We start from the raw sequence: 10,394 nt of genomic DNA on the forward strand, positions 1-10,394 counted from the left end.
CAGATGTAATAGTTGATCGGTTACATAACAGGACGGGTATTGGGGCCATTCTCCACAATTCTAATGGTGCAGTAGTAGCGGCTATGTCCAAACCTATTATAGGCTGTTTCAAATCGGAAGTCATGGAAGTGATAGCTCTACTTCATAGTCTCCAGTGGTTGATGGATCTGCAACTCACTGTGGATTTCATTGAAATTGACTCTTTACTCCTTAGCCAAGGGTTGCATTCACATTTTTAACCGCGCATTGAATTTCACTCTTTATTATTAGATATTTGATAGCTTGTATCCAATTTTCCCGGAGCACAAATCTCTCATGTTTATCGATCTAATAATGAGGCTCACCTTTTAGCCAAATTTGTCATCTCGGTGAATACCATTTGTATTTGGTTGGAGGATATTCCCCCTCTATTAGGGTCTGTTGTATTTTGTTCTTTTTAATTGATAATATAACAACTTTTATCTAAAAAAAAATCATGTTATTAAACTAAAAATACATTCACCAAAAATGATATATAAACTAAAATTTTAAATTTACATTGAAATCGAAACTTATAAAATAAAAATAAAAATAACAAAATCATATGTTCATTATTTTTTGGAAAATTTCTTTATTCATTATTGACTCGTTTCTCAGCATTTTTTTTCAAACTCGTTTCTCAATATGAGTGAGAGAGATCCCTAGTACTTGACTAGTAGTGGACCGTAGACGAAAACCGCGCGTGAAAATGTCCCAAAACAGTAAAGACCAAACCCCATTACGCATCTCTGCCAAACGAACCTATATATATTAACTTGTCAATGTCCCCACTGAAAAACACTAAACCTCTCCCTTAAATACGTAGCAAAACCGAAAGCTATTATACAGACCCAAAACCCCAAAAAAAACCCTCGCAGCCACCCCAAGCCTTCTCCCCAACTCCACCTCAACCAAAAATGGCGCAATCGCTGGAGCTTCTTCTCATACAGTTCTTGATGCCTGACAATGACGCTCGCCGCCAAGCGGAGGAGCAGATTAAGCGCCTCGCCAAGGATCCTCAGGTGGTGCCTGCGCTCGTTCAGCATCTCCGAACCGCTAAAACCCCAAATGTCCGCCAACTCGCTGCCGTACTCCTCCGCAAGAAGATCACTGGCCATTGGGCTAAGCTCTCGCCTCAGCTTAAGCAGCTTGTGAAGCAGTCACTCATCGAGAGCATCACTATGGAGAACAGGTTTCTTTTATTTGTTTTTGACTTGGTTTTCTTGTCTTGATCAATGGTGATTGTTTTTCTTTTGTTTTATGTTTGGTGATTGGAAAAAAGTTGAGAGAAAGGTAGAGATAATTTGAATTGTGGGACTTTGTGCTTGTGATGGTAGAACTGAATTACATGTACTTTTTGACATTTGTACATTTTTTTTATTGGCTCCTGGGTTTGCTTGAATGTATTGGTCAGTGATACAAGTGAGTATTTTTCCTGACTTTGACTTATCTTTTCAATTCATGTATGGTATTTGTTTATGTGAGTGTGTAAGGTAGTGTTCGATAGGTGGTAGTGTAGTGTCTGTTACAATTTGAGTTACCCATTCGTGTGTGTATTTTGGGAAACTGAGAAAACAATTGTGTATAATGGCGTTTTTGCAGTCCTCCAGTAAGACGGGCGAGTGCTAATGTTGTTAGTATAGTTGCGAAATATGCAGTTCCAACAGGGGAGTGGCCTGATCTATTACCCTTTCTCTTTCAATGTAGTCAGAGTGCACAGGAGGAGCATAGAGAAGTGAGTTAATGCCATTTGATTTTTTTTTCTTTTTCTTATTGACAGCTTATCATTTCCAATGAAACCGTGGCGTGGTAATTATCTCCACCATTCAAGCTTAAAGTCAATAGATTGTTGGCACCCCATGAATTGAAAATTTATGATTACCTCAAGATCATTTTTGTACAACTATATTCTAGTGGATAATATCTTTGGACGTTTATGGTAGAGCATAATCAAATAAATAATATCATTGTTTTGCAATGAAGAAAATATTCATGCCACCAACTGTGCTAGTGCAGTTAGCGCCTCCTTGTAGCTAGTTTAATATCTTGGACCTCTTGGTCAAATGCTCATTTCTGTTTCTTTGTTCTCAAAATTGCTCATATAATTCTCTCTCCGAATCTCTGAGATTTATATATGTATATATCTGGTTATTTTTGCTTGTATTTCATTTGTTGGTGTGCTTACTAGATAGAGGAGGCTAATGCACTTGTTTTTTTCTTTCCTTTGGTTGATATAAGGTGGCATTGATTCTTTTCAGTTCTTTAACTGAAACGATTGGGACTACATTTCGCCCTCATTTCTCAGATTTGCAAGCTCTTCTTCTGAAGTGTCTGCAAGATGAGACTAGCAATCGTGTCAGAGTTGCTGCTCTGAAGTAATGGCTCTCTTCTCTCTCTTATTGTTATTCAGTTATTGTCACCCCCAAAACAAAAGCTTTTTATAAACTTTCCTGAGTGCTCACTAGAATTGTTTTACTATTATCCAGGGCAGTTGGATCTTTTATAGAATTCACACATGATGGTGATGAAGTGGTGAGTATGTCGTGATAATTCTGTTCATCAGATTGAAAATTCTATCTTAACTTTTTGTTGTAGACATTGTTTGAGCATCATGCTTCTTTAAATATATTACTAGTAAATAAAATCGTTTTCCTATTTTAATTGTCTATTTACTTTTTATTGCATACTTAACATTAGTTGAGTATTGCTTCACAGGTGTGTGGTGGAAGGAATAGGTTTCACATGTATATATAGCAATAGGGAAATATAAAAGCCAAAGCATTGAAGTTTGGATAATCTTTTTGATACAACAAACAGTATAGTGTACATGTTCATGGAGGGTGTTATCCAAAATTAGAAAACAAATAAAAGGCTGTTCAGTATTAGACTATAAAGAACCATTAGTCTTGCATCATGCAAGTTGTTTTTTCACATTTACTTATTTTTAGACATTATCCATATTTTTGTTGGTTAGAAAAACCACTGGCACCAGTTTATACTTAGTCAAGTATCCAATAGTGGAGGGCTCCAAAGTCCAAACTAGCTTAATTCTTAATGAATAAAGTTCTCAAGACATAAGTCAAGGCAAGAGCCTAGCCTCGGTTGCTGGAGGATGCTAAGAGTCGGTACCTTAAGAATGTGTTCTTTGTAAACAGTCTTAACATATCTGAGTATCTTCATTATGTAAATGTATAGATAAAGAAAAACCTAGTTTATTATAGTCCCAAGATATGCTCTGTTTGTTTCATATCTAGTTTACTTCTTTGGTTGTTTCCTTGTAGACTGCACAGAAAATAGAGCAGTTTCAAAGAACGAGTAGAAGGAACACTATACGTGAAACAAAATAAACAGAGGACCGGAGAGAAAGCAAAATAAAATTATCGAAGTAAATTGACATGCTGAAAAGTTACTGATGTCTGACTTGTAAAAGTGGTGAAATAATTTGTAGTGGGCATTTATGTTCCATGAAATTATTTTCAAAACATTATCTTATATGTCTTCCCTACCAAATTGACTTAGGATGAAGTCAAAATTATTATTATTATTATCATTATTTTTTAATTTTATGTTGTAATCTGGGAAATTTAGTTTGGTTAGGATTTATTTAGTATATATATTTTTGCATGTTCCCTTTTATTGGGAGAAAAATGTGATAAACTTATTGGTGTTATTGATTTGGACACAAGAATCCCATATTGAAATATTAGTATATTTATGGTGAATGTTCTGCTCCTTGGTAGTTATTTCTTAGAGGGTAAATGATGTAAAAGGGTTCTAATTCAATGTTGCTTGGGATGTTCATGTTTCCAACATTTTTCATTGTATTTGCATTTGCAAATCATGGTATCTTAATTTTTGCCCTTCAGTATTGATCATATCTTTGTTTATGCAGGTCAAGTTTCGAGAATTTATCCCCAGTATTTTAAATGTTTCTCGACAATGCCTTGCTGCTGGTGAGGAGGCTGTTGCTGTAATTGCCTTTGAAATTTTTGATGAGCTCATTGAATCTCCTGCCCCTCTTCTTGGAGATTCTGTTAAATCCATTGTCCAATTCTCTCTTGAAGTTTGCTCGAGTCAAAGTTTGGAATCTAACACACGCCATCAGGTTGGAGAAGAGGATCAATAGTACATACGCTTGTACATTCACTATTTCACACACATATGTACACTTTTTCATGCACACATGTACACTTACTTTTTCACACACACGTGTAGACTCACATTTTCACACACATGCATACACTTGTACTTGCTCTAGTAGGCCTCTGCTGGGTGCAGCTATGTTTAGTTGATTAAATTTATTGCTCCTGTGTTTGTGATTTTTTAAAAAAAAATTATCTTGCTTTCTTTTGTCCAGGCAATTCAAATAATTTCTTGGCTAGCAAAATATAAACCTGCTTCCCTTAAAAAGCACAAACTAGTTGTCCCTATTCTGCAAGTTATGTGTCCATTGCTAGCTGAATCAAATGATAAAGATGAAGACGATGATCTAGCACCTGATCGAGCTGCTGCTGAGGTTATTGACACTATGGCATTGAATCTACCAAAGCATATTTTTTCTCCTGTTTTGGAATTTTCTTCCTTAAGCAGCCAAAGTGCAAATCCAAAGTTCCGTGAAGCTGCTGCTACAGCTTTAGGTGTCATTTCAGAGGGTTGTTCAGAATTTATTAAAGATAAGCTGGAACCAGTTCTTCATATTGTTTTAGGGGCCTTAAGAGACCCGGAACAAATGGTAAGGGGAGCTGCATCTTTTGCATTAGGTCAATTTGCAGAGTACCTGCAGCCTGAAATTGTTTCTCACTATCAAAGTGTTCTACCTTGCATTTTGAATGCTCTTGAAGACACATCAGATGAAGTGAAGGTAATCATGGGAGAAAATTAAATTCTGGGAGATTGTTGTAGATTGTTTATAACTGTGCCAAGAGTAAAAGCTCAATCTATGTATGCAGGAAAAGTCATACTATGCTTTGGCAGCATTTTGTGAGAACATGGGAGAGGAAATCCTTCCTTTTCTTGATCCTTTGATGGGGAAACTACTGGGAGCTCTCCAAAATAGCGCTCGTAATTTGCAGGAGACATGCATGGTAAGAGGATGCATCTTCTTTGCGGCTCATCGGATAACCATTTCATTATCAAGTTTTTTTTTTCTTTTAAGAAAAACTATTATTAATATAAATGATGGGTACTACAAGAGAACAAATTCCGCCCCATTAGAAGATGGTACATGGTAGAATTTGACTCTCTTTACCAAATCAGAAAGCAAAATAGATTTAAATTCTTTATGTTAAATATTCTATAAATTGACCCGAAACTTGACTCATCTCATAAATACCTTGCATCTCAAAAAAATATGCTCTTTTTAACCATAACAACTTACATAATACTAAGCTGGCAGATTTCTAAAGCTTTTCTCTCTAGCCCCTGCTGTATGTAAGTAAGCCCTTGCACTGCCTTGGTATAGCATCCATTGTGACTTAAATTCAGACAATAGCGTATCCCATAATTTAGCAGCAAAAGAACATTTGGATGAACATATGGTCTATATACCTGTTAAATTAGCTATGTAATATCTGATTTTTTCTGTAATTTTTTTTGCAGTCTGCAATTGGCTCAGTTGCTGGTGCCGCAGAACAGGCCTTCATCCCATATGCTGAGAGGGTTTTGGAGTTGATGAAAACATTCTTGGTACTTACCAATGATGAGGATCTGCGTGCACGAGCTAGAGCTACTGAGTTAGTTGGAATAATTGCTATGTCCATTGGAAGAACTAGGATGGAGCCTATTTTGCCCCCTTTCATAGAAGCTGCAATTTCTGTAATGATATTGAAATTTATTGACTGATAATGATATAAATGTTTTATATATTAATTGATTTGAATATCATATGTCAGGGTTTTGGATTGGAGTACAGTGAGCTGCGAGAGTACACCCATGGATTTTTCAGCAATGTGGCAGAAATTTTGGATGATGGTTTTATACAGGTTGATGAGGCTTTGATTCACTGTACTCTGACTAAATTAAGCTTTTCCATTGTGCCTTTACTCATGTAAAAAACTATTGTTGTCAAACAGTATCTTCCTCATGTTGTGCCTCTGGCATTTTCTTCATGCAATCTTGATGATGGCTCTGCTGTGGATATTGATGAATCTGATGATGAGAATATTAATAATTTTGGTGGAGTTTCATCTGATGATGAAGCTCATGATGAACCGAGAGTTCGAAATATTAGTATAAGAACAGGAGTTTTGGATGAAAAGGCAGCTGCAACTCAAGCTCTTGGGTTATTTGCACTGCACGCAAAGAGTTCTTACGGACCGTATCCTTACCTGCCATATTCACCTACTTCTTTTGTTATGCTTTCAAAATCAAATTATTTATTTGGTATGCAACTTCTATAATTTTGGCTTCTTTGATCACCTTTAAGCTATTTGGAGGAGTCATTTAGGATTTTGGCTAAGCACTCGACGTATTTTCATGAAGATGTTCGGCTTCAGGCAATCATTTCTTTGAAACGTGAGTAGCATCACATGTTGATGACCTGGAGTTACGTGTTGTGACATAGCATTCTTTGTTCTTCTACTTTGTATTGTTTTATGTGGTGTCCTATCTGTTGCTTCATCTCATAATCCATTTTGATGTATGGCAGTATTCATATTTCTTTCATCTCAAGTTATTTCTTACTAGTAAATTGAGGAACTTAGTCTTGTGCTAAACAACATTTATAATTATATCCATTATTGTTCTTGTGTGGTCATTTGCTTCTTTATTCTGTACTATATATTAGAGTTGACATCTATCTATATAATTGATAGCATCTAATCTTACATGGCCTACTTTCTTGGGTGTTTTTTTTTTTTTTTTGAAATGCCTCTTGCCTAGATTTTTGACTGTCCATGTTCTGGTTAATTGGTGCTGCAGATCTTTTGACAGCTGCACAGGCTATTCTCCAAAATCATAATGTGAGCATTTCCTCTGAACCAATTGTCTTCCTATTTTCTGTAGCAACCTTGCTTTTGGAGACTTTTAGTTATATGATGATTTTGTTCCATGTTGTGCGTTTAATTTTATCAACTCTCATCCTTATGCAGGAAGGAGCAGCTAAAGCAAATGAAATTTTTGGTTAGGCAATTATTTGGAAATTAAATTTTTTTGTTAGTTTGTAACTTTCAACCCCGTTTGAGTTTGTGGTGATGCAATTTGTAGCTCACTCTTCTTTATCTGCAGATACTGTGATGAGCACATATATTAAGACTATGATTGAAGATGATGACAAGGAAGTTGTTGCGCAGGCATGCACCAGCATAGCTGACATACTCAAGGATTTTGGATTTGCGGCTGTTGAACCTTGTATGTCATAAATTAATTTGCTTTACATATTCCATTATTTAATAAGCTGCCAAATGAAAATTTAATAGAAATATTAAATTTCAGATCTATCTCCACTTGTTGATGCAACTTTGGTACTACTTCGCGAGGAATCTGCATGTCAGCAAACAGAGTCTGATGATGATATTGATGATGATGATACTGAACATGATGAAGTACTAATGGATGCTGTTTCTGATCTTCTTCCTGCATTTGCAAAGTCAATGGGGTCTCATTTTGCACCCATCTTTGCCAAGCTTTTTGAACCTTTGATGAAATTTGCGGTATGGTGCATTAGATAAATGTTACAATGTCTGTTTGCTGATGTGGCAATAATAACATATTAGCAAGTTAGTTGAAACACTTCATTATAATGCTCGTGCATCTCTTTGATTGCACCATTGGTCATGCAGAAAGCTTCACGCCCCCCTCAAGACAGGACAATGGTGGTTGCTTGCCTCGCTGAAGTTGCTCAGGACATGGGAGCTCCAATTGCAGGATATGTTGACGTAATCTTTGCCTTGATTTATCTAAATATTGATATAGGTAATGTAGTTTGCTTTCTACTACATATTTAGTTGTTGATCAATTGTGTAATATTTCAGAGGTTGATGCCCTTGGTGCTTAAAGAATTAGCTTCATCAGATCCTACCAATAGAAGAAATGCTGCATTTTGTGTCGGAGAGTTGTGTAGAAATGGGGGTGATGGAACTTTGAAGTATCCTTTATGAAATTTTTCACCATATCATTTTTTGTAGTGTTGTGATGCCTCTATTCCATGTCATATAATGAGCCAGGTGAAGAAAATTACCTTGTTATTAACACTGAAACTTATTTTGTCCGTTTACAGTTTATATATTATTTCAGAATTTTTCTCCCAATAGTTTTTCAATTAACCAATACCAGATATTATGGCGATGTATTGCGTGGACTCTTTCCATTGTTTGGAGAATCAGAGCCGGATGATGCTGTAAGGGATAATGCAGCTGGTGCAGTTGCAAGAATGATAATGGTGCACCCTGAATCTATCCCATTGAATCAGGTAAATCTCACTGTAATTAAATAATTTCTTAAAACAAATCGTTAACATTACCTTTATGTAATGATGATAGTGTGGTATTAATTTTACTGATGATAGCGTCGTATTAATTTTACTGCTACCTTTTTCAGGTTCTTCCTGTTTTCTTAAAAGTTCTTCCACTCAAAGAAGATCACGAGGAGTCCATGGCAGTTTATACTTGCGTCTCGACTCTTGTGTTATCATCTAATCCCCAGGTAGCGAAATTGTTGTGCGACTTGTTGATTTCTCTTGTTTTTTAACTATTTCATATGCAATTTGTTCTTATTCTGGTTTTGCTTCTTTTGTATGCCTAGCAGATTCTTTCTCTAGTGCCTGAGTTGGTTAATGTGTTCGCACAAGTTGTAACATCCCCAGATGAAACGCCTGAAGTTAAAGCTCAAGTTGGCAGAGCTTTTTCTCACTTGATTTCACTTTATGGACAACAAATGCAGCCCCTTTTGAGCAGCCTATCTCCTGCACATGCAAATGCCCTAGCTGCATTTTCGCCAAAAAGCTAATGTCTGCTTGAACTGTCATTTGTTCCTTCACACAATAACGTTTTTTTGATGTCCTTGCTTCATTCTTCCCTGTGATATTCTGGTTGATTCAGCTAGTGATCTGTTATTCCTCAATTCCAACATTTGTATTTATTGGTGAGGTTGTTTCTCAAAGAGTGATTTCTTCTACCCATTTTTCGGTTGGGAACGGCTTAATTCTTGAAATTCATCAATACATCAGGTAAGCATATGATGTTTGACAACAAACCAATGCCATGTTAATTATATATATAAAAGTGCCTCTAGGTCGGGAAGGTTAGTTGTTAAACTCATGGTTTGATTTCATGAGGTCTAGGGTTTGATTCCTTGTGGGAACCTGCTGTACTAAATTTCCTGCCCTTTAAAGATTGCAGTGTTCTTTTCTTTTATTATATTTTAAATTTAGTTCAGTATAGGATTTTGTTTTGGTAACCTTTGTAATTGCTAAAACAAAATCATGAGACCAGGAAAATTTGAAAATATGCCATTATAAAAGGGGTTTTACTTTTCTAATTGGTATTTTGGTGATTAGGTGTTTCTAGTATTTGTATAACAGGCATTGAAGAAGTGATTTCTCTCGTTCTATTTTACAATGTTACGTGTTCTTTGTGCAATAGTAGTTGCATTAACCACTAATTATCTTTTGTATTTCTTTATTTTTAATCTTGCAGGTTTGGTTCTTGCTTCGTTCATCCCCATCTCCATTTTTTCTGTTTGGAGATTATACGGTAATTCATTTTCTGAGTGTATATGTTCCAATTTTTGCTATTTTTATTTTTATTATTTATGCTTTTAGCTATGTTTGTGTTCATTTATTTATTATTTGAGTTCAAAGCTGCTAGGGAATGGTGTGTTTTGATAAACTGGCATTGCCATAAAATTCATTGGGTTTTGATATACAGGCTGTATACATTTATGGCAACATTGATTATAGAAATATTGTTTGATATTTCAATATATATTAATTTTTGCTGTTGTAGATGAGTCTAATGGAATTAGTCCATTATTTTCAGTAGCAAGATGCAGATTCTTACACAAGTAGATGTAGTTGGGAAGTCTTGGCACCTTCATTTGTGGTTCCATGTCGTTCATTAATTTTTTTGATTTATAGAGTTTGCCTTCGATAATGCATCATGCAAGCAAAGTTTTTAATTTATTAGAAGGGTCTTAGTATGCAAGAATTAGCATTTTTACATTGGAGACTTGTTCATAGTATGAACATTTACAGAAATTCGTCCCAAGTTCTGGGGTATATATATATATATATATATATTTTGATGTGGAAGCTCACCCAAATTGAAAAAATATGCTCATAATTTGCAAAGTTTGAAAAATATGTTTCAAATTCACTTTTGAAGAAATTTACTGTTACCAAAATATTTTCCATTTCCCTCCCTCCCTTACCCAAAATCTCT

At 35.5% G+C, this 10,394-nt stretch overlaps 1 protein-coding gene across 1 annotated transcript; it reads left to right on the forward strand.

Moving 5' to 3' along the window:
• The first annotated feature begins 835 nt into the window (after positions 1–835).
• On the forward strand, positions 836–9,928 carry LOC133782115 (uncharacterized). The gene is made up of 21 exons (XM_062221315.1): positions 836–1,210; positions 1,621–1,753; positions 2,257–2,393; positions 2,505–2,550; positions 3,911–4,123; positions 4,376–4,879; positions 4,968–5,102; positions 5,617–5,832; positions 5,910–5,999; positions 6,090–6,334; positions 6,443–6,531; positions 6,937–6,977; positions 7,107–7,137; positions 7,243–7,365; positions 7,450–7,667; positions 7,797–7,892; positions 7,989–8,101; positions 8,290–8,425; positions 8,554–8,658; positions 8,761–9,181; positions 9,651–9,928. Exons 1-20 carry the CDS (start codon positions 936–938, stop codon positions 8,959–8,961), a joined length of 3,147 nt encoding a protein of 1,048 aa, XP_062077299.1. The 5' UTR covers positions 836–935; the 3' UTR covers positions 8,962–9,181; positions 9,651–9,928.
• The last annotated feature ends 466 nt before the right edge of the window (positions 9,929–10,394 follow it).

This window comes from Humulus lupulus, chromosome 6, assembly GCF_963169125.1.
Source record: "Humulus lupulus chromosome 6, drHumLupu1.1, whole genome shotgun sequence".
Taxonomy (NCBI): Eukaryota; Viridiplantae; Streptophyta; class Magnoliopsida; order Rosales; family Cannabaceae; genus Humulus; species Humulus lupulus.

Bases quoted from the DNA above. Each gene is read 5' to 3' on its own strand.
- LOC133782115 (XM_062221315.1), top strand. From the start codon at position 936: ATGGCGCAATCGCTGGAGCTTCTTCTCATACAGTTCTTGATGCCTGAC. The intron at 1,754-2,256 runs GTGAGTTAATGC...GGTTGATATAAG, and splicing joins CACAGGAGGAGCATAGAGAA to GTGGCATTGATTCTTTTCAG. The intron at 5,833-5,909 runs GTAATGATATTG...ATCATATGTCAG, and splicing joins TCATAGAAGCTGCAATTTCT to GGTTTTGGATTGGAGTACAG.